General features: G+C 39.4%; 1 protein-coding gene across 50 annotated transcripts in view; it reads right to left on the bottom strand.

Moving 5' to 3' along the window:
• Positions 1 to 25,736, bottom strand: part of SOX6 (SRY-box transcription factor 6) — a 438,207-nt gene that overhangs the window by 164,007 nt on the left and 248,464 nt on the right. For all 50 annotated transcript variants that reach the window (XM_083403078.1, XM_083403070.1, XM_083403100.1 and 47 more), the window contains one exon: positions 13,796 to 13,885. In XM_083403078.1, the coding sequence (XP_083259204.1) occupies positions 13,796 to 13,885 (90 nt within the window). The remainder of the gene's footprint in view (positions 1 to 13,795; positions 13,886 to 25,736) is intronic.

Here is a 25,736-nt window from a genome sequence, read left to right as displayed (position 1 = left end):
GTCCAAAGACCAAGGCCCTCCAAGAAACCCCAAAATGTGCCCCCTTTTTAAAGAAAAAACTTTTAGAAATAAGAATAATTATTACTGTATGGACTGATCCCATTGGTTTTCCACTGTGATGCCATTTTTATTTATTTTTTGCTGCCCCCCTCCCCTCAGGTTCCCCCAAATTTCCCATTAGTATTAGTATTATTTAATTATTTATCAAATTTGTATACCACCCTATACCTGCAGGTTTCGGTAGAAGTATTTCCATTTTATTTATTTTTTAAAAAATTACTTTTCACTCCTGCAGGTCTCCTGCTGTGATTAAGTGACACCAAAAGCTTTTTGCGACTCCTAAGTTTGTTTGTTTGTTTTAAAAAAATAAATGGAAATGCTGGGAAATGATTAAAAAAATTGCAGAAGAACTGATAGTGAAATCTTTTGGAAGGCAGTTTTGAGAACTGCGGCTCTCAACATGTTCATTTTTTCATTTCATCCCAATGTTCAGCCCACATTGACCTAAAGGCTAGTCACCCATACCCCTTCTGTGAGTGTAATTTTACTTAAATGGAATGATCTTTCATTGACAGCTAAAGCGTTTTAGAACTGATGGGTTTTTTCTCATTTTAACTCAGAACTTCTCATAAGAAGCACAGAACTTGTTGGATTAGTTCAAACAAAAAATATTAATTAATAAACACATAACAGAGCACTCAGATGACCACTGACTTGAATTGCTCCCCCTGTGTGAGTTTTATATTTGATGTAGGCAGGCAAAAAGAAAGGTCATACATAAATCAGTCCTAAGCCACAATCACCATCAAGTTAAAAACATAGCCAAATGCTCCTAACCAGCTATGTGTCATCTCAAGTTCCTAAGAGAAAGAAATTCTAGAAAGAATTCTAGAAACATACAAAGATCATATAGCTGGAATGAACAAACACACCAGAAATTTAAGCCACAATCATTTGCTAGTCTGTTTGTGCTTTGAAGGTCATGTTGCAAGAAAAGAGACCAAGGTTCTTAACCGTGTAGCAAAAATTCCAAAATCACAATCAGCAGGCACATAAAAGAGATGGCCTACATTTTCCAGACCATAGTTCCACCCATGTTCCTACTAGGTTCTGGTCTAATTATATTTTCAACCACAGGCATGAATATGCTTAGCCAGATGTCTCTAAGCAGCTGGTAACCAACAAAGTTTAAGTTTTTCTCTACTCTCCTTAACTGATCAGAACTCAAACCACTTATGTAGAGTCAGAATAAAACAGATCTTTGTCTCAAACCGCATTATATTAGCATGATGTCTTATTCTATCCAACAAATGCAATCCCCAACAGCCAAATATACGTATGAGTCACTGAAAAGATTCAACGTTGTTTAAAATTTGGCAATGTCTGGAAAAGGCATCTTGGGTCTTCTTGACCACATTGGCCTTATGTCAAGAGCATCTCCCCAATGCAAGCAGAGACCACACAAAGAAATAGGAGATAATATAAGAGGCTTTGCTTCCTTTTGAGAAACCCTTGAACTTATGGCAGTAAGCACCACTAATGCAAGGAAGGGGTCTTAGATAGATCAATAATGCAATATAAGGCAGCTCCGTAAGAATTTTCAAACATTAAGGGTTGAGGGTGAGTGAATCACGTGGCCTACAAGTTACATTTTCTCAGTCAAGCAAGGTAAATTAAAGAATGTCCAAAGCAAATCTATTTAAGAGTAACTTACACTAGTCAAGCAGAAAGTTTCAGCAGCCACACTGTAATACACTTTTTGAATTATGTGTTGTTGTTGTTTAGTCGTTTAGTCGTGTCCGACTCTTTGTGACCCCATGGACCAGAGCACGCCAGGCACTTCTGTCTTCCACTGCTTCCCACAGTTTGGTCAAACTCATGCTGGTAGCTTTGAAGACACTATCCAACCATCTCGTCCTCTGTCGTCCCCTTCTCCTTGTGCCCTCCATCTTTCCCAACATCAGGGTCTTTTCCAGGGAGTCTTCTCTTCTCATGAGGTGGTCAAAGTATTGGAGCCTCAGCTTCAGGATCTGTCCTTCCAGTGAGCACTCAGGGCTGATTTCCTTCAGAATGGAAAGGTTTGATCTTCTTGCAGTCCATGGGACTCTCAAGAGTCTCCTCCAGCACCATAATTCAAAAGCATCAATTCTTCGGCGATCAGCCTTCTTTATGGTCCAGCTCTCACTTCCATACATCACTACTGGGAAAACCATAGCTTATGTAGCCTTAACTTAATTTTACATCAAAATGTTTCTGCAACAGCTATGCTGGAATAAAGCAGACACCTGAGTTTATATACTGGTAGAAAACAGAATGTGGTGTTTTTTTACCACATTTTAGCAGCTCCTATTTCTCTTATTTGGGAGTTTATTGAGGAAACCTCCCACAGCCTCTCTCTTTTTCTCCTTTACTTTTACTATCATGTGGTTCCAGTTCTTTGTTGTTAAAATGAAGCAGATTTCTATGGGAAATTTACCAGTAGTGTCATCAGCCTATAAGCTACTAATCCCTGTGAAACCTTCTCCAATCGATTTTTGAAGCTCAATGCCTGCTTGTAGATTCCCTTGTTCTACAACATATATGGTATGTTTTGATGGATAATGCAATTCTTCCCAAAACATAGTAGCCTTGAAAGTAACACCGTATGTCACCAAGCAGCTGTAGCATCAATACTTTCGTACGCACATAAACTAGCTGACACTGCAAATAAATAAATAAATAAATGGTGTACTTCAAGGGTAGGCTTTAGGGCAGTGTGGTAATTCCAGCTCAATAATATTTAAATATCCAGCTCATTTAGAGGCATGCAGACACCCAAGTGCAGTTCCTGGCTTTTTCTCCATTAGTAGCTCCTGTTTAGGGATGGTAATGTAATCTACTTCAGGAAGATTCTGCCCCAGATTTTACTTCATACTTCCAGAATGGGTTCCAATTTGGAACATGGCAGGGAAGAATCCAGTTGTGTTCCAGAGGAAAGTTGATGAATTATTACTTTTTTATGCACGATAGTTATTGCACAGCTACCAAATGAAGTGAACAAAATCATAAATACAGCAACTAAGTAATAAATAAGACCAACCATGCTCAGTGGGGCTTATTCCCAAGTAAGTGTATTTAGATTACAGTTTTAATAACATTTTGTGTTTCCTTGATACTGTCAAGCTAAATGTGAAAACACCAATTGGCTGACCTGACATCCCTTTTTGACATTCCACAACATGTTACTCCCACTGCTGTCTCTCTTAGAACAGGGAAAGCTGTTTTCTGTAGTTATTCAAGAATGCAAGCCATTGTCCAGATAAAACTAAAGTCTCCCCCCCCCCCCATAAGGAGTAAAATAAGCTTCAAAATCCCTTAATTGAATCGTAAGGTGAAACTTGCCTATAAATGGTTTTTAAAGAGGGTAGAACTGTGTGATCTTTTATTGTGATATTGAACACTCTAGGGGCACATGTCAATCTACAGCTTTTCAAAGTCATGTTAAAGAAGCATCTTCAGATACTGTGGCATGCTTTCAAAATAATGGAAATGTCAACCACTCACATAATGTTCGTATTATCCCTAATTAATATAAATTGCATCTAATTTCACCTCTACTTAAATATATTGCTGCCCAAAATAAGGACCCTAATTTTTATGAGTAATTACTATTACTGATGCATCAACACAATTATTTAAATTCAACATATGCAGAGGCAGAACCCAGCATTTACAGTTTTTTTTTGTTCTCTCCTTGCTCGATCCCTAATTTTTGTGGCTTGGAGTTCTTCCAGATTCTGTCTCTGACTTTGTGGGTTGTTGTTTTTGTTTTCGTTTAAAAAAAATGTGAAATCTCCTATCTTGTTTCACTTGCAGTTCCTGATTGACAAAGAGGCAGGGATTTGAAAACAAGCAGTTACCTCCATGTAATCTGTACAGATAATGTGCATGAATGTACTTCAAGCGTACACTAAGGAAGGCTTAGTATTTTGCAGTTATCAAAACAGAGAGAAGAGACTATAGCTCAGTGCCAACAGCATATGTTTTACATGCAGAAGCTTCCAGGTTCAATCTCTGGCATCTCCATTAAAAGGATCAAGTAGATGATGCGAAAGACCTCTTTGCTGCTCTCCTGGAGAGCTGCCACCAGTAAAGTCTGATCAATCTTGTGGGTGTATACAACTCTCTCTGCTGGGCTGCAAGAGTTAATTCAGAACATTTCACTTCTATTTTAGATTAAATGCAGCTTGTTACGTCACTCAAACTTGGACTAACTGTGGTTTATCTTCGTTTTGCTTAGCTGGACCAAGCCAACTTCAAACCATAGTTTACGAAGCTGTCTTTTTTCAATTAACCATAGTTAAGATTAACCATAATTTATAGTTCAGAAAAATACTAAATTGCAGTTAGATCACAAATGAAGTGAAAGCTTTTCATCTTCTCACAGTCATGCTGAAGGAGAGGGGAAGAGAGAGTACATGAGCCCGAGGCTGACATAGACTTCTTCTTGTAGGGCTAAATTAGGCTTTGGAATTACATCTGAATGCAGCCACAACTCTGGGCTAGATGGAGAAATATTTTAACCAAGTATGACGTGGCTTTCTATGCACCTGTGATTGCCATCACACACAAAACTTTCTTTTCCTGTTAGCAATGTACCATCAGTGGAAGACAGTCTTTATTGATTAGTAGTAGTCCCAACAACTGATTCTGAAATTTGGTGCTGCTTTTTTCAGATAATGCTAATTTGTATAGCCATCAGTTCAAGTAACAGTCTAAACTGATAGCTGAAAGTGCCTTGATAATTTTTAATTTCCATCCATGGGGATTGTATCTGAGAAATAAATTACCGTATTTTTTGCTCTATAACTCACTTTTTCCCTCCTAAAAAGTAAGGGGAAATGTGTGTGCGTCTTATGGTGCGAATGCAGGCTGTGCAGCTATTCCAGAAGCCAGAACAGCAAGAGGGGTTCTGCTTTCACTGCGCAGCGATCCCTCTTGCTGTTCTGGCTTCTGAGATTCAGAATATTTTTTTTCTTGTTTTCCTCCTCCAAAAACTAGGTGTGTCTTGTGGTCTGGTGCGTCTTATAGAGCGAAAAATACAGTACCAGCCCAGCTGTGGAATAGCCACCTTGTACAACCAAGCTACACAATAAATATGCCTGATGAAAATTTGCCTCCAACTGTACAGTATCTGGTGCAATTGTATATTGCACTTTACATTCAAAAACAACAGGAAGAAAACACCTAACACATGTTGCAGATTGCATCACACACCTGCCGGGCATGTAAGCTGCAGACATTTCTGAAAATGGAAACAAATTTGTTACTTGTACACATTTATTCACTGTGTTATTCGATAGAGCATGCACATGTATACAATATGTCCCTAAATAGGTATATCCCACCCACACAGTCCACCAACCACAAAAGGGGTGCAGGGATCAAATGGGTGGACCAAATAAGTCTAAGGATATATGTGCGCACTTATGTAAAAAGTTCTAGACATAATGGGTGGAGTGTGCAGGGAGTGTGCATGAGTTAGAAATTTGTTTCCATATCCTGTTATGTACACAGTAATGCAGAATCCAATACTAAACTACATAGGTTTCATACAGTTATCTCTCCTAACAGAATATGGAACGCTATTTTGCATGATGTACTCGTATTTTTAACACAGACTATAACGCTTCCCCTGGTACAGCCTATTATTAGCAGCTTTTTAGTGTTCTCCCCCCCCCCCCCCCGCCAACCGGGTATAATGTAAGGCAAATTATGTAAAACACACCTAACCAGTTATTCTGCAAGCTGCCACTTGCTTGCTACAAACAATCAGTTTCTACAGAGTGGAAGAAAAAACCTGCCAATAGATTGGAACTTCACATCTTAAAATTCCTGTCGAAATCAGGTGCATTTTAAGCATCAGATTTGATTATTTAATCAGGCAACTTGCATTTTGCCCTGGCTAATTTAGAAAGCTTATAATATTTTACTCATAAAATAATTGTGCACCTGTTGTGATGGAAACCTATTTAAACAAATCTTAATAGGCATTACAATTTGTTCTAAACATAAGCAAGCTAGCTGATCACTTAGTTCAATCTATAATGCAACATTTTAAAGCAGATGGCAGATTGCTCTATACCTCTGCAAGAATTGTTATGCACATTATTATGAGGATAAATCAAAAACCGCTGATGCCATATAGTAAATCAAATTAGAAGGTTATCCATCATTGCCTCTCCATGTCCAACAGGCCTTTCCATTGCCCTATGTGCAATCACAAATTAGTGTAATGGATCCCAGAACCACAAAATTCCCTATGCTTTCTATACGAAGATAGTTATTTTGTAGCATTGCCTCTTCCCTAATATAAATGTACGTATGACAGACTGGATAAGAACCTGAATATTCAGAGTAAATTTACATCTTAGGTTCATCAGACAAAGACATCAGCCTTTGCATACAAGATTTGCTACAGCAGCCATGTAACGTGTAGCGTGCTCAACCATATGGACCATTGATGGGAAGTGGAGTTTTCTACCTGACCTACTCACACTGGTGTGCAAACTCTCCCTACCAACAAGAACAATCATGTGAGTCACCATGCTACCTGTCACAGAGCTGCATGGAGAATCCATCACATGGCAAGCCATTTTCAAGCTCCTCCATCTAAAAAGATTTAATATGTAGATCATAACTTGGCACATAAAAAATTGACCTGATTTTCTCAGAATACTGTACACATATTCAGCATTAATAGCTAGCACAAAAACAACTATTAAAAACAACTATATATACAATCATGATTTATATTTGCTTCTTTTGAGAACCTCGTTCATAAAATGCCAACTCTGGGGGAACCTGTACTGGGCTGAGGTAATATATTTGTGAATTAGATTACTTTGTACATTTTATAAATGATTATGCTCTGAAACGTCTTCATAACAAGAACCTACCTGCAAACTAAGGGAAGGTTCTGCTTCTTATCACTCATTTTACTATCCATTTCATATCTGAATCAGTGAATGAAGAAAGTTTGTGAATTTGACTTTAATAAATTTGTATTTTAGATTGCTGTGAACTGCCTTGAATTTTTTAAAATAGAATTTTGCATGAAACTGTTTTTAATTAATTACATAATTACATAAATATAATAATGTTTTCTGTTGGGTGTATTATGGAGACAGTTTGGAAACTGCAAAATTCAGCAGCCAGGTTGTTCAGCGAGGCAAGACTGTGAGCATATTGCACTGATCCTGGCCCAACGGCACTGGCTGCCAATTAGTTTTCAGGCCCATTTCAAAGTGTGGTTTTGACCTATCAAGCCTTAAATAGCTAAAAAAAACTATTAAATGGCTTTAAAGCCATTTAATAGCTCAGGACTGCAATACCTCAAGGACTGCCTTTCCCCATTTGAACCATTACAGACCCTGCGATTATTATGTAAGGTCCTTCAAGAAATACATTGAAGAACAAAAAGAAACAACTGCTAGCAGTGCTTGATTTATAACATAGAACACAACTACTTTATAATATGATCATGGGACATCTAGAAACTCTAAAACAATGCAGCTACATGAATCATTCCCAAAACATAATATTGATCATCCTTGAATCTTCCCACACTTGCCATCCACTCCTGGCACACTACACCCTTTGAGAACCACTGCCTTAGCACATCAAGCCATTTTGAAATCCCTCTGCTGTATCTATGGTCTCAGACATTTCTCTAGTTTTGCCACCTGGTTTTTTTTTTTTTTTAAGAAATCTGGAGCATAACAGCATTGAATAATTTCTTTTAAAAAAACAATGCCTCATAACTTACCAATATTATGAAAATCAGTTTCTGGACATGTCTTTTTACTATATTGTTCAGGACAAAGACTGAACAATGAGACATAGAGTGGTCCACATGTAAATGTATGCTCTTCTTCAGCTTCTTTTGTTTGCAATCCATTTTGTACTTATTGTTTTTATGGCCTGTTGGGCCTGGCTAACTCTGTTACTATAAATGAACTTCAGAATGAGGTAAGTCTCATGCTATGACTGGAATTTGTAGCTACAATTCAAGATACTGACAACTGTTCTGCTAAAGGTGCGTTCTGCAAAGCTGTTTGTTACTTGAAGTAATTTACTTGTTTGGCCTGAGCAAGCTTGCTCATTACTGTCAACTCAATGAGCTAGAATTTAGAGTTGTCTAGGGGTGAGGGGATCTGAACACCATAGTTTCTGAAGAAGGTTATATAAAATTCTCAAATGAGAGCCCTACCAAATATTTTATTTATTTTTATCTAATCCCGAGATAACTTTATGAGTGAAACTATATGGTTTATCTGTTCTCATGCAAGATAGTCACTGCCATGGCACAATTACAGGAGGGGCACAAGGCATGCTACCTCATGCCATGGACTGGTGCAGAGGAGTGCTGGGAGGCACCAGCTGGAGAATCCCCAGCTGAACACCCAGGGGAAGAAGGCTCAATAGCAAGGGGATTGGTGGTGGGATAACGATAGGTGGTCAGAGGGAGAAGACTTTGGGGGGGGGGGGAGCTGGATGAGCAACAGGGTTTAGTGAGCAGGAAGAGTCTGTGCCAGAGTGTAGTTCAGACTCTGAGGCTGAAACAGAGGCTGCAGAGGAAGGGGGTGAAGAGGCTTCTGAAGAATTCAGGGAGTTTCCCCCTCCTGCTGCTACCAGCTCTCTCTCCCCCCCCCCTAGTCTCTGAGAACATGCAGAAAAAATGAAAAGAGCGGAACACAGATCAGTTGTGTGCAGATGCAGTTTGAGACTCTGTGGGGGAAAACACTTGAGGAGCCTTAGAGAAGGGTGGGAAGACAGGGACCTTCAGTCCTCACAACTTTGTCATCGGGGCAAGACCTACCAGGAAGGATTGCTGAGACCACTAGGCCTGAATTGTATTTAGGTTTACTTGAATAAGGATTTAATTTCACTGACATTGGTGACTTAGTACTGACTTGTTTCTGCTACAACCCTGACACCTCTTTTTTTTGGGGGGGATGCATTCGAGACACTTCACACAAACAGTAGTCTCATGAGAAACAGAAATCTTAGTGGCCAGCCATGAGTAAAAAGTTTCATTGCATGTTTAATGCATGATCCACCCAGAGTTAAGCACTTTTACTGATTTCAATGGGGGGGGAGTTATGCACTTAAATATGCTTAGTTGTAGAAATATTGGAGTCTCATTTTGTTTTCTTCCTATATACAATAAACAGCCAATAAACAATATATTTAAGACATACTTACACTGCATATCAGTACTATGGAAAATTAAGCATTTTATTCCATGTGGTCACTTTAATAAATTCATTACTAAAAATAATTTTATGCCCTGTAGTATATTACTAATCAGGACCTGCTACTGGGTTTAAGGGTTTCTCCCCTCTGTTTCGTATTTACATTGATTTCTCTAATTGGAACCAACTGATCTTTTTCCTGTATATTGATTTTTTAAACCCTAGCAGTTAACAATGATTCTAATATATTGTAACACTTTAGACCTTAATCATAGAGTGAGGGGGGCTTTGCTTGTAGCTTTTGTTTGAGTTTTAATTAAGAAGACCTTGTGTCTCCAACCCTGAGCTGTGTTTTTAATTGCTCATATGTATATCATGTAGACTTCAAAAGAAGGAAAAGACGTTTATAACAGAGAGCACAAAGGGGAGCTTTGAAATGTCTACAACCGTACAAAGTGGCATAATTAAAAACCTATGGGTGCTCCTGTGATATATAAGCCATATATATTTATAAAGTAGGCTGCGGTATACACTTGTGACTTGCCAAAAGGGATTTTGGCACTATTAGAGAAATAATCTCAATGCATCTCAAATAAACTGTAAAGAAAACTAATACGGTAATCTTTTCAGCCTTCTATTGCTCACAGAGTTCCTGTGTATTCTTGTTATCATGCTTGCTGAACCTCTGACAGCTAACCTACATTTTTCTCTTTCTGAATTCCTAATACAACTGTAATACCAATTATCCCACTTTATGCCTTCCCTCTGAAAGCAAGAGGCAGCACTTCTAGCAACAACGTAGTAGCACAACCTTCACAGAATGGATACCAATCCTACTCCTATCACAATTACAACATATACTCCATCTTTCCTCACAATTCTCTTCTCTGAAGAGAGTAACAGCTATTTCTATCACAAGCCATCAGCATGAAACTTGATACAGATAAAGGAATATGCACAGTGTATTTTATAGTGGAAATCTCTTATGCAGCAGGTCAACTCTTATCAAGCTCTTAAAATCTTGAAACTAGCACAGACCTCTCTGTTTGCTAATTATTCTTAGGACACCGGAATTACAAACAACAGCTTTGAACTTACTTTAATTTATCAGAGAAGAAGATCTTTGCACGGGGGAATTAAAGAATTATGTGCAAGTCAAAGAGTCATACAATGCAAATGCTTTTCTGTAGTGGGTAAAGCTATGCACATCCGTCAATGTCCATCCAAAAATAGAGCATACTGTACAAAGAAAGACTGCATGTGACATTTAAGCCACAATGTGTGTAAATATAGATTATGTTCCAGTAGTATACTCCTCTAGAAATGGAAGCCAGAACACTTCACCCACTAGATTGTGACCCAGAAGCCTTCTATCTACAAGGCTGCTAGAAGCATCATGACTCTTGGAGATAGCATAACTGCTTATGTTGTGTATGGACTGGCCTCCTTTATTTGATCTTCAAAGGCCCTGTATTTTGAGAGAAACCACTGGAGGCTATTTCAGTGGAACAATAGTGTGATGCTTGCAGGACTCTGCTAAGTAAGAGATTTATGTAGACATGTGAAACAAAACTAAAAACAGGCTATTTGTGGCAATAAGGGGCACCATGCTTTCTGATAGTTGACTGGGAAAGTTGGAAAATGGGGGTGGGGCTTTAAATCACTGTCATTGTATACCTCAATATTTTATTTACATAAGGTATACACACAGGAAGGAAAGAAGGAAGGAAGGAAGGAAGGAAGGAAGGAAGGAAGGAAGGAAGGAAGGGAGATTTTGCATGTAAAATTACTGCTGGAGATATTTCTAATTAAGTCATTTTCCATTCATTAATATTGGATGGGAGCTATTTGGGAGCACTAGCCCAATTAAATTTTGATCTTTTAACCTTTGAAGAGCTAACCTCTATATGGTCTTATATACCAAAACCTTGAACTTAGCACAGTCGCAGATTGGCAGCCAGAGCAAATCCTGTAAACACACAGTTATATGTCATGTCATTTGCCCCCACAAACAACCTATCACAAGCCATCAGCATGAAACTTGATACAGATCAAGGAATATGCACATTGTGGGTGCATATTGGGTACCCTGTTAAACATAATCAGGTCCAGGGTGGGCTTTTTTTCAGGAGTGGCTACATTACTACACCTTCAAGGTTGCATGCACCACCTCTTCATGCAAATATGAACTCAACCAGTTATCCTCCTGACCCACCTAGATTTAACCTGCCATGAGGGCAAAGAGCCAAGAGGTAGCATCAGTGGGTGCATACTCACAACCATCTTGTAAACCTCTTCAGGCTGCAAAAACTGAAACTGATCCCACAAAACAAGGCTTGATGGAGCATTGGAAACCTCATTTAACCCTCTGAGATGTCCCAGGCTCCATCCACCAATATAAGTGACACAAGTGCTTTTGGTCTAGAAAAAGAGGTGCCAGAACTCACCATGAACATGTCCCTTGTTCTCTTATAATGGCATTGGTGCTCACCTGAGGGGTGCTGGAACTAAGTTCTGGTGAGTTCCAGCTGGAAAAAAACCCTGGGTGACACCAGTCTATGGACCACCCCTAAGGAGTTCTGTTGAGCTGACATGATGGCAGTAGAAGTTGGGATTCTTTGCTGCATTCATCACCATGCAGCAGGCATGATTATGTGCTATAACATGTGCTTGGTTGTCTTCCCAATAAGGCTTTTGCCACTTACACTTTAGCCATCATCCAACCTGCTTCATAGCACATACCTCCCCAGTATACCAGGAGAATGAATATGCTCCACAGTCTTGTAGATGATGCTCGGGAGTGATCATATCTATGGCCCTCTGCATCTTGATGTGCTACAGAGAGACAGGACCTCATAAGGATCACCAGTTCTGTCCACTGGAAAATAACCCAGAGTGTTCAGGAATTGTTGCTTATGTCCAAAAGATGATAAACATCGCACTCAAATAAATAAGCCAGCAAGCAGCTTCAACTAATTTCACTAGGATGCATGCAGAAAAGCATTGTGGTGAACTGCCTGTAAGTACTACATGCAACATAAAATTAATTGTGTCCAGGGAGTAGAGAAGCAATTCCCATCCAATGTTTATCTTATCAAGTCTATTATAAACAGATATAGACTCTAATTTTAAATAATATCAAGGCAATTAAACATCTACCTTAAGGCCAAAGAATGCACCTTCCACTATATGTCTTGTATTATGACTAATATTTTCACATCTCTTTGTTTTGGTAAACAAGGTTGGCATAGCAAATACGCAGGCACAGAAGAGCTTGGCTGCCTTTTCCCCTTTTTTCCTGGCATCCTTCCCCATAACTGATCTGCCAGTATTGCAGGCCACTTTTTCAAAGGGAGAGTATGTGCTTCATTTATCCTTAAGAACAACGCCTTCTGTCTGATAAAGCAGAGAACTCCCCAGTAACAGTCAGTGCAAAGAGCAGCTCTTCCTCACAGAACCACACCTTTGTTTCTTGATATTGAGATTCTCTACCCACCCCCTCCACAATCACCTAACTTGTTTCTGTCTTACAATGTTGCTTCACAGCTCCACTGTGAACAATCGGTGAATCTGGGAAGGAGGAAAGAATAACTACAGAACACAAACACAATTAAGTAGTAAAACCTGACAAATCCCTACATTTTCAAACAAAACACTAAGCAATGTTTTCTTAATGAAATACTGTTCAGAATCACTAACAGACTGTCCTGGAGTACATGTATTCTACAGCATGGCCATTCCTGGACAGTTAGCCTTGCCACAGCACCCATGGCTTGGTAACTTCAATACTCATTTACTATAATATGTATGCTCTAGGTGGGGCTGTCCTTAATCTTGATCCAGAAGATCCAGATTACAATTCTGGTGCATGCTAAAAATTTAATTGCTCTCCATGACCTTTCCAATCTATTGATGTTAGTCTCTGTTAGAAATTTAAATATTATTTTGCTGCTTCACTGGACTTGTATTTAATTGTGTTTCTATATGGATTTTATTGTACTGCTGAACACCACCTTAAAAAGTCCACATAACAGATGGTGTATAAATATTTTAATGACTAAAAACATACATACACTGACTGAGAGCGGTAGCCCAAGGAAACAACTAGGAAGCATGGTTCCATGTTTGTGGTTGCGAACTATAGTATACAAAAGGGAACATTGGAGAGCTTTATTGCAGGATACAAGGAACTTTTTCTCCGGAAATCCCTTGCCTCCATGTTCACTATAGGAGGCGGCTACCTGTGTATATTATACATCTTAGGACACTCCTATGCAGCATGTACCAACTAGAAAGCCAATGCAGGCTTAAGAACATAACTCAACTTTGCAGAGTTCAATGAATCTGAGACAGACCTGATCCAAAAAATGAAACCCGCCTGAACACAAAATCCATAGTTCCAGAGCAGGGTCCTCACTAAAAAGCTATTTACTTCACCACAAGCAGAGAAGTCCTATTAGTATTCTTGGAAAGTTGGGGGTAAACGTCAATAGGACTTTTTGCACTATTAAAAAAGTCTGCTTTTCAAAATAAAATATGGTGTCTAATTTATACTATACCTTTAATTTCTCCAAGGAGTTCACTTGTGTTTAATCTTTCCATTTTCTCCTTCCAGTCTTTAGAAAGTAACTTTTCTACACAAGATGAATCTATGAAAACAAGAGGGGAGAATCAACATGTGAAATCAACATGCAGATATTTTAAGCTGCTGCACAATAAAATAAGTATTTTGCATTGAACAATCTAACTTCCTGCACAACTTCCGCGTCATACCATCTGCTGCCATTGTACTTGCAGCCAATCGGAAGCCACTCTTTGGTTTCCAAATGTTTTGGAAGTCAAACGGACTTCCAGAATGGATTCCATTTGACTTCTGAGGTTCAGCTGTATTATAATAATAATAATAATAATAATTTATTATTTGTACCCCGCCCATCTGGCTGGGTTTCCCCAGCCACTCTGGGCGGCTTCCATAGAAACAAAAAATACAGTCAAATATCACAGATTAAAAACTTCCCTGAACAGGGCTGCCTTAAGATGTCTTCTGAATGTCAGGTAGTTATTTATCGCTTTGACATCTGCTGGGAGGGCGTTCCACAGGGCGGGCGCCACTACCGAAAAGGCCCTCTGCCTGGTTCCCTGTAGCTTTGCTTCTCGCAATGAGGGAACTGCCAGAAGGCCCTCGGAGCTGGACCTCAGTGTCCGGGCAGAACGATGGGGGTGGAGACGCTCCTTCAGGTATACTGGGCCGAGGCCGTTTAGGGCTTTAAAAGTCAACACCAACACTTTGAATTGTGCTCGGAAACGTATTGTCCCTGGACCTGGCCTTACCCACTTAAAATGCATCCCCCCCCCCCCCGATTTGAACTAAATCCCACATATAAAGGAGGAAAGGTCTGGGAAAACACTGTGATGGGCGAAGATGTCATATGAATGCCCCTATGTTAACAGGAAGACACTCTGATGTGAATCCACATTTTGCTCCAGTGTGGGCAAATCCCAAGGGTTACGTGTTGCCATTTTATCACAATAAAAGTTACAGTACAACCTTTATACAAGTTTTGGTTGCAACACTGTAGAAGTGTCTTTGGAAGGACAGCACAGCTTATGCATCCCTGCACCCCCAAGTAATATTTTAGTAGGGAAAGCCAATAAACTAATTATATCCTTTCAAAAAAGAGCAAAATTAAGAAGCACTAAGTTGTAATAGACAGCATTAAAATACTTGATACACAATAAAACAAATAATTTAATTTTAACAATTACAAGCCTTTATTATTTTTATGAGTTTTGGCCAGATAATAGAAGAATCAACAAATAACCACCAATTATCGATAGAACATTATAATTTGTCCTTTTCTGTGATATCATCAGTTTAAAAAGCTGCATCTCTTGTGCCCTGCCAAAAACGAAGAACGCTGGCTTTATATTGATATTTACAGAAAGTTAACAATAAAATATTTAAAGTAGGATACTTTTGCCCAGTTTATGACAATACAGTATTAGAGCAAAATGCATCAAGGAACAAAAAGATATGCCTGATTTTTAAGGCACCTTTTATGTAGTTGTATTTTAAAAACTTATATAAATAGAGAAGCATTAAACACACACACAAATGGCAATGGATATCTAGCTAGCTAGCTAGCTAGCTAGCTACCTCTCTTCTCTTGATAACATATACAAAACAAAGCTTTCTTTTCTTTTATCAACAAATGGCAATTGTCTGAAAACATCTTGACAGCTCAGCTGTGATATATCTCCCTATATCAGGTTGTGGCCAATGAAAGAACAATCCAAATCTTTGAGGTTAGGCAAGATCTGAAATCTCAGAAAATAGAAATAATATTAAGAAAGTGTAGGCTCTGATAAAACTGCAGTGCTGGGAAGGAGCAGTCTGAAAAATGCATAGTTGCCTAACCCAAAGATTATCTGTGGTCAAACAAATCAAGAACCTGTCCTTCTCCAGTCTGAATTTGTAAGTTTCTATATGTACACAGAGGGTTAGATCCAATGTTAATAGGGCACTGGAATAAAGGGTCTTAAGGTACTTATTAAGTCTATGGATTTCAAGGGTCTACTCTGAGTATGGCTAACACTGGATACACCATAGTTTGATTAGGGGAAGAAATTACAAAATCCAGTATGAGTGTCAAGGGAGCAATCCAGAGGAAATAAAACAGATGGTCCAATTAAATCAATGGGACTTGATAAACAGTTGGGAAAAAGTATGTTCCAGGCAGACTGAACATTTTCGAGTTTCTGCTCAGCACAAACGACCAAAAGTTACACCTTACATAATCTCTAAAGAATGTGTGAGCATTTTTTCAAGATGCTGGACACAATGGAGGGAGCATTAGTTCCACAAAAATAAACAAATAAAGCCTGATATATTTAGAACTGGGTTCCTACAGCCGACCAGTTCTGTCCTTTCCTGCAGGGTTAGGGTTAGGCACAGCTTCCCTGGCCACAAGGGCTTCCCTGTTTATTTAAAAGGAGCTGGGGGGTCCATTGCAGTAAATGTGGAAAGGCCCTCATACATTAGTGGTTCACTTCTGGTGAACCAGAGCAGCACACAGAAATGCCGTTTACCTTCCCGCCGGAGCGGTACCTATTTATCTACTTGCACTTTGACGTGCTTTTGAACTGCTAGATTGGTAGGAGCAGGGACCCAGCAACAGGAGCTCACCCCGTTACGGGGATTCAAACCGCCGACCTTCTGATCGGCAGGTCCTAGGCTCTGTGGCTTAACCCACAGCACCACCCACGACCCCTGAATGGGATATTAGCAGGGGACAAAGGGCAGTGATGGTCCATCAAGGAAACCATCACAGCCAGGCAAATGGGGTTGGGGCCCTTCATCGCTGGGTGCTAGTGAGCAAAGGCCAGGTTGAGGGTTTCAGCTCTAAATGATGTAGCCTGGCAGAGGTCCTTGGACTCAGTTAGTAATCAGAAGGATAAGAAGGGGCAGAACTCCAAATGAGCTGGGGATGACAGGCTGAAACAAAGAGACACAGAGGATGGCTTTCCCCCCTCCTTTGAATTCAATGCTGCCCTTAGGGGGGAAGCCAGATCCTCACAGGATGTGAATGTACTGCAGTCCCTCCATCTAGGTGCAGGTTATATATCTGCATAAATAAAATCATGTATCATAAAGATGCCACAGTCATTGTGCCTTATTCCCAAAAGAAAACACAAACCCTGGGTAAGTGCCTAGAACCCCTGGAATCTTGTACCACTCATGGAGATTAAGGTGGTGTGTAACAGTACTGGTAAAATTGGAATTATGACCCCATTTCAAAGTGACTACAAAAACCATGCACTCTCCAACCTGATGGATTCCTGTTTATAAATATTTCTTGATTCTATGCCATGGGCAAATGTATCATTTTTGTATGTGCTTGGTGTAACAAGCCCATCTGTGCCAGTAAATGGTAAAGGTAAAGGACCCCTGGGCCGTTAAGTCCAATCAAAGGTGACTATGGGATACGGCGCTCATCTCACTTCAGGCCAAGGAAGCCAGCATTTGTCCACAGCTAGCTTTCCAAATCATGTGGCCAGCATGACTAAACTGCTTCTGGCACAATGGAACACCATGACAGAAACCAGAGCGCACGAAAATGCCGCAGCGGTACCTATTTATCTACTTGCACTGCTAGGTTGGCAGAAGCTAGGACAGAGCAATGGAAGCTCACCCCATCACACGCATTCGAACCGCCAACTTTCCGATCGGCAAGCTCAAGTGTTTCAGTGGTTTAGACCAGCATTTCCCAACCTTGGGCCTCCGGCTGTTTTTGGACTACAACTCCCATAATCCTCAGCTAGCAAGACCAGTGGTCAGGGATGGTGGGAATTGTAGTTTGAAAACAGCTGGAAGCCCAAGGTTGGGAAACACTGGTTTAGACCACAGCGCCACCCGTGTCCCTGTCTGTGCCACAACATGGGTTTATTTAAAAATGCCCTGACCTATAAGCTGCAGTATTATCAAGCAATTGATCTGAATTTGGAAATCTGCTATACAAAATCCTACCCACTGTAAGGAGAGCTTTGCTGGATTGGGTCAATGACCCATCTACACCAGCACTCTGTTCTCACAGTGACTTGCCAAATGCCTATGGAAAGCCGGCAGCAGTGGAACAGTCCTTTCCCAAGTTATGATTCCCAGCAACTTGCATTCAGAGGCAAACTTCCTCTAACAGTTGAAGTACTGCATAGTTATTGTGGTTAGTAGCCCCTGACGGTCTTAGCCTCCATATGAAGCAGAGCTCAGATTCCTAACAAAGCAGAGTTTAGACATGCACATGTACACCACGTTTCGTCTGAGTGTTTATGATTGTCTATAGATTATTCTTTCTGTGGAACAATGAGATAAATCATGTCTCCTTCATTAGTAAGCTCTGGCCCTCTTTGAGTAGCTTTTTACGATTACAAGTGTACTGACGTTTTCTTTTTTAGTGACAACAGAAACAAAACAGCCAAAACAAACAAACAAACCTCTGAAAACTATGGCAAAGAAAAGCTATGCCTATTGCCAATACTCAATTTTATCTCTAACTACACAGGACCCAGGACATATTCTTAGTACCAGATGACCAGGTGCCAAGCTAGAAAGCAAAGTGTGGTAGGGAGGGTTCTGTGGTAATGAGGTCATGCCCTCAGACATTTTCCTTAAAACCTGAGTGAAATCCCATATTGCACACACTCAGAAGGCATCTTCATTACTGTTTCACAGGCCTATTTAATCTAATTGTGAATGTCTCTTTAACAGGAAATAATGGTACTAAGGTTCAACTCTTAATGAATGTGTGAAGTAGCATGCAATTAAATAAGTTGTCAAATCCTAGCCTCACAAGGACTTTGAACGATAACAAAAATGAACACTGGGCTGGAGAAGCACTAGCTTAAGTACCTTAGCTTAAGGTACTGATCTGCAGTTCATGCGCACATGTAAGAAAACCCACAGTGACTAATGATTTGTTGCTATGAGAACTTTGGATGGGAAGCAGGTTTGAAGTGTAAGAAATAAATAGCATCAGAAGAAAACCTCGAAAGCTTGTATATGTGATCATCTGGTTTATTGCTGAGCTCATCCATGTGTGCTGGTACAATTTTATGCAATCGCTGATTTTAAGGTGTTAAGACGACACCGTCTCAGGGCGGCATCACTGGGAAGAGAAAGGGGAAGTGATAAAAAAATAAAAATGAGAAACCCCCAAATTCACTACAATGCTTTTTAAGAGATAATGTGAGCTCCAGGTTTAAAAAAAGAAAGAAAGATGAAAAGCATGTCTCTGTGATCAGAGGGCATGATGAAAACAATTAACATTTATCCACTGAGTAATCAATCAGTTTTGGAATGGAAAGAATCTCTGACTGCCAATGAAGAACAAGTGTGCTGGCTATCAAGGTCTTATGTTCTTCTGACTAAATCAAAGTCATCTTGATCCTATCAAGGGTTGGTTTCTCCCGCACGCCACCCCCCCCCCCCATCCACTACAATCCCAATCTTGTGACCTTCAACAAGTGAAGAAGCCCAGTTCTACCTTTCCTGAGTACTATGACCTTCCAGTGGCCTGCATCCATCTACATAGGGTTCGTCCACCCCCAGGTTATTTTTAATTTACTGAAGTAGCCCTCACATTACTTTCTTTGACATACAGATATGAAGAATGCATTCATGCCATGTGTGTGTTTTGCTTTTTATGGTAAAAGTCAGACATAAAAGAAAGCCTAAATGTGTGCGTGCCGTAGCAAAACTTCAAAGCCCTGACTGTCAGACATTATTATTTCAAATCAGCTCTGACTTTTTGAGACTCAATAAAACACTATAGTACACAGTGGCATATTTATAACATCCATATCAATGGTAAGTGTGATCAACTGTCTTACTCTCACTGCTTTGAGAAGCCCACTTTCTTTCTTTCTTTTATAATAAGCTTCTTTCAAAACATGTTGTAACAATACTGTAAACTGATAATTATTGCTGATATGAGTTCTAAAACATGACTTGTTTTGCATACAATCATTTCCTTATCCAGGTGGTACACAGTGACAGAAGACAAAAGCACATTTATTTATTAATAATGATGGCAAATGTATGGTAGATTTATAAGCAATAAATAGATATTATTCAGGAAAACATTTCAATCACATTGACTTGTTTATTTGTTTTTGTCTTAGTACATATAAAATATATTAGAGTATCAGGAGAAGTCTGGGTGGGAGAGAAGGGAATTCTAACTAGATCTAAAACACAAGCAATTATTTCAAAACATGAATAACCCTCAATATATTAACATTTGTAGTACAAAACAATGAAGTCTTGCCTATTTTTATCACCTGATAACTGTCATAATACAACAAAATACAACAGAATGCAGAACAATCATTATATTTTCAATCAGACAGAGATTGTTGCAGTTTCCCTTCTTTTTAGGAGACCCTCATTGAAGGCCCAATTCCCATATTAATTATGCCACATCAATTTCATATGGTGAATATTTTATGTGAATGCACCATTACGTGACTGGAGGTGTTGATTTGCCACAGTGGAGTGAACTCTAGCAGATTTTCCCCAGACATGATTAATACTAGGTCTCATTCAACGGAAACACAGCAAAATGGAGCATGGTCATACCAGGTCTGGGCAACTTTACACCCCACAAAACATTACAAAATGATATCACTTAGGTGACTGGCCAGCAACAAAGCAGCACCAACAGCAGCAACCATTAGACCATACTACGTGCATCATGCTCTGCCATACATACTTAGGATGCATAGCTTCTCCAATCAACTCAATCCTCAGTATAGTTAAGCTAAACTACCTACCACAAAGATAGCAGCAAGAATACTTATTGCAAAGTATTGGAAGACACAAGAATTACCCACGCTGGAGGAATGGCAGATGAAAGTCTATACGGACTATACGGAATCCGCAGAAATGACTGGCAGAATCAGAGACCAGGGTGAAGAGACGGTGGAGGAAGATTGGAAGAAATTTAAAGACTATTTACAGAAACACTACAAGATTAATGAATGTTAAAATAACATCAGATTGAATGTATAAGGTTATTGGAGTAAAATTTTAAGGATCAGAAGACCCAACATTCTAAGTTCTAAGCATTGAATAAGCTATATTAAGACATTCAAATCAGAAAGGAGGTTAATTATGACAGAGGGAAGGGATTTGTTGTTTAATTGTATGAATTGGAATACAGGGAAGGGAGACTCGGGGAAGTCAGAGAAACAAGTTAATGCAAGATCAATATGAAGATAAGATTGTTTTTATTTCTGTTGTTTGTAGTATGTTATGTTTGTGTAATTCTGTACGTTTTTGGTGTATTGTTTGTTGCTTTTGTTTTGCTTTGTTGTCTTTTAAGCAAAAACGAATAAAATATTTATAAAAAAAAAAACAAAGATAGCCAATGTGAACCCTCCAGATGTTGTTGGACTCAAATTACCATCTGGCACGGCTAATGTTAGGAAAGATGGGTGTTGTAGTCCAACAGTATCTGGAGAATGCCACTTTCTGTTTGCCTGTGTTCATTGGGGGGGGGGGGTTGCACCACACCTAAAGTGCAGTACTACAGGGGGGAGAGGACTTCAGTGACATGGAGGCATCCAATACCGCTGCAGAGATTGCTGTGCGAGAAACATTACTGCCAGTAGCGTTGCCACCAACAATAGGCAACATAAGGCCACAAAACAGGATGTTATGAGGGTAGAACGTGATCCCAAACTAATATCTATCCAAGAGATTAGAATGCCACATGTCACATTAACTGTATTGTTTTGATAGACACTAAACATATGAAGGATGCATGCATGGTGAATTTTCAAAACAGGAGACAAATAATTGAGGTTCAAAAGATGATGGCTCCAGTGAATTTGCTTCCTTATATAAAAAAATTGAGTTAATCAAGGAGTGTGTTGCCTGTTCTAGCAAAACTATGAAGTCATGTGTTATTAGGAAGTACTGATGAAAGAAAAAGAAGAGGAGGAGGAGGAGGAGGAGGAGGAGGAGGAGGAGGAGGAAGAGGTTGGTTCACCAAAATATCTCACTGAATTGATGCGATTTCCCCCACTGCCTACAGCACCACAGGCAGCCAAGCATAGCTGGGGGTCTGCAGACCCACCTAGTCTACCTGCTGTGGGATCAACTACTTGCACTGTTTTAATAAATGGCTTTATTTCAGTTTTTATAAAAACATAATGAAGAGCAGTCATACAATTCATCTCCATGTAGCTTACATATTGCAGCTCCCCACTACTAGATGCTGCTGCAACTGATCCAAACAGCTGTGGTAGCACCAGCAACAGAGACTGTGGGGGCTAAAGTAGAGGGGGGTAGTGAGGTACATGGGTGCATGGTACAGAAGAGTTCTGGAGCTGGAACTAAATCAGCATGGTTTTTCCTAACTGCAATTATTGTCAGTAAGCATATGTACCCAAGGCAGGGCCTTAAAACAAGAAATCCTCTGAATCTGCAGGTCCTAATACATCTTTCCCTTGTTGGCGAAAAGTATTTTCCCTTAAAATGGTAAAATTAGAACCGTTCAGAGCTTTGAGAGTTGACTCAGACTTTTAATTAAAACTCTGTAAGCCCACTAAAAATAATTAGGCACTAAAAATGCATTCGTTTTACTCTGAATTCCACACATATTCCCAAACTATTACTAGCTCTCACTTGAAACTCTGGTCTTTCCGAATCCAAAGGCTGCGATATAAATACTGGCTGTTGCCAGGCTTGTAATCTAAGCTGAGCCTGACTGAGAAAAAGAGCTTGCGGGCTACACCAAGAAATCCCAGAATGGTTTGCTTAAAAAAAAAGTGAATCTCTCGTGAAAACTTCAATGCACATAGATAAAATACCACACACTGCCTATGTGCCCTCCCCTCCACCCCCCCCATCTTGTTTCCATCTCGACATACAGGGAGAGCCTAAGATTCAGCCCTGACCTTTATTACTTTAATTTATTTATTAAAAAACAAAACCTTTCACCTTTCAGATGTTTTTGTTCTCCTAAAATAGCTCATACAATGCTATATTCCTCTTTATTTTTAGCAGAGAAAGAAGAGAAAGCATGCTTTTCCCATACAGCAAGGCACAGATATAAACATCAACACAGATGCTCTGTGAGAGAGAGCTGGGCTTCTCAGGCACTTGATCATTAAGGAATGCACCAACTGTTTTAGATAATCTTGTGCCAGCTCAAATTCTGCTCCACACTCCCCTCTGGGAGTGGTCAGTCTTGTCCTGCTCCTAATTTTTCATTTTCCTCACTCCTCCAGGCTTTTTTCCCCTTCTTCACTTCATGAACAGAGGGGGAAGGGGTGCACTGTGCAGCAAATGAAAGAAAAGAAAAGAAAAGAAAAGAAAGGAAAAGAAAAGAACATACTTCCCCAAACAGAGCAAAACTTTGAGACAATTAACCCTCCCTTCTTCTTTCAGATAAATTACTAAGTATCAAATGCAATCTGTTTCCTTTGTTTACTCAATATGAACAATTTGTAAATGACTCAAGGATAAAATTCAGAAAATGTCGTTTTAAATTAGAACCATTATAAACATGCTAATGATTGCTCAACTAAAACATGCAGGATCAGTGTGAATAAATACATTTAGTTCCCTGAGAAAATACAGTTGTATTGCCACAGAACTATTTGGACATTATATGATTTACTCCCAGAAAATGTTGATTCCATGAGCATTGTACCAGGCAAAATCCATTGAGAGCTTTCCAAAATGTCAGCACAACTGTTTAGATGCACCGTCTTGGCACATTAACAGGCCAAAATTATATTTTGAACCTGTCAAAACAAAATGTACATTTCATTCTTCTCCTTTATCTTCCATTATGGAATGAATTTGTATATTATATTGCCCTTATTCACTTAAATGCATCCTCCTGAACTATTTACCTAACAGTGTTGATAAGCAGCACTATTCCACATAACCACCATTTTCCACCCAAGAGAAAACTTAATTCCCATTATTTAATTTCCAGAGTAACCTGTAATGTTGGAGAAATGTAGCCTCAGAATTCACAAAACAGCAATCAATGGTACTTGGATAAAAAGAGGGCACAATTTACTAGCAATTCTTGAGCAGATGAATACATGAATTGACACTTTCAGCAAGTACTATGCATCTAATTGCTCTTTCCTATCATATATCATATTTCTTAAGGTACACTAACCAAAAGAATTTATAGTATCTCCTATTTTAAGAAGCCAGCATGCTTACTGAGTCCTTAAAGATTCAGCTATATCCATTGTTTCTTTTAATAAATAGATATTAACTTCCATGATGACACAATATAGTTTACGTCTATGAAAGGCAACATAAACTGGTTCATGTTATTTTTATTGCCATCTGCTCTGCGCTAGGATTTATGCTCTTTCAATTATTTGTCACTTTTTCACAAAATGTCTCAAAGCAACTTACAATGTAAAAACAAAAGAAGTCAAAATTGTGTACACATATAGGCATTGTTGCAATCAACCATGGAATTATTTTCTAACAAGATAAACTTAAAATAGCTGAAATAATTCAAGCAGTGGATTATTCTCTTCTTCTGAAACAATCAAACTCACGTGGTAGGGGGTTTCCCTAGAAATATTAAGCTTCCCCCCACTTTTTTAGCATAAGTGTGGCACAACCAATATGTTTACATATTTTAAGATCTTATGTTACCATGCTACCCATGGCACGCCAACAGCTGGTGAGAACATGCTCATTTCAGCAGCACGGGCTCAGAAAGATGTGGGGTATACTCATTCCACCACCCCTCTCAATACACCACCCAAGAGAAGTGGCTCATGATTGGTCTGGGTTCCTTGTGCTCCCTGTGATTATCCTAGAGTCACAGGTCTACAGATATATTGGTCTTATGTCAAACATTTCCAACACTGGCTGCCCAAGAGAAGTTGGGGATCCTGTGACTGGGTGAAAGATTCAGTGGAATGATCCCAGAATGAAATCGTGGTGATCCTTTTCCTCTTGGAGCGCACATTCACAAAATCTTAAAAGGCTGAGCAGGAATCATACACATCATGATCATGGTGCACCCCAGGGTTCTGATAAAGGGAAACTTAAAAGGCTAGGAAACACACTAAATAAAAATACACAACCAGGTATCAGGAAATATAATTCTTAATGTTTGGAAGAAACCCATCATCCACCTCCCACAAATAATACCTTAAAAATATAAAAACACTAACTATGAAAAAGAATGCCTAAAGCGGGGATCCTGCCAAAGGTTTCCTTTTGTATGTTAAAATATACAAAGGACAACATAATAAGCTCTTGATTTGAAATTACTTCAAATGAGGATAAGAAAGAATGAAAACAATAGCTACAATCTCATCTTTGTTTATAGTTTTCCAAGGTCTCGTCAGCTCATAAGTGGAGTTCTTACCAGAACACCCTGGCAAAATTATCCCTTCACCTCTTCTGAAAAGTAGACATGGTTTCAAGTGCCAGGACATTATTATAGCACTGCAGAAAAAAACTGCTTGCTATTAAGGTAAATGCTGCAGGCTTTGAGGTGCATCATTACAGAACCTGAGGTATAAAAGGAAAAAAGGATGACTGCCTTTTAGAACCCAGAATTTGGTCCTTTTAAGATTACTTCTCACATTGAAATGCACAGGTGTCTTTCGTAATTCTCAGGAATTATGACAACATATGCATATGAAGATAATGCCAAAACTGTCACATACTTCTAATAAAGACAAGACATGCATGTGTCACAAGTGGGAATCTGAGCTTGAGAACTGTGCTCAGTAAATGCTATGCCTATGGCTGACATTTTGCTGTCTGAGGCAAAGGACAGGATTGCCATCCCCCTCATCATTCCAGAATGCAGAAGGCCCGCAGACTGGCAGCTGAGACAGCATCTTAGCATGCACCTAAGAGCAGCAGGCTAGCTCAGGGGGCACAAGGTAGACCACATGACGTACACAGATCTCTCTACCAGCACTTCATTGCCACTCACA

Source organism: Podarcis tiliguerta (genome assembly GCF_965153285.1).
Source record: "Podarcis tiliguerta genome assembly, chromosome: 1".
Classification (NCBI taxonomy): Eukaryota; Metazoa; Chordata; class Lepidosauria; order Squamata; family Lacertidae; genus Podarcis; species Podarcis tiliguerta.
Note: the sequence above shows the minus strand (reverse complement) of the source record. Positions and strands in the feature narration are given on the sequence as shown.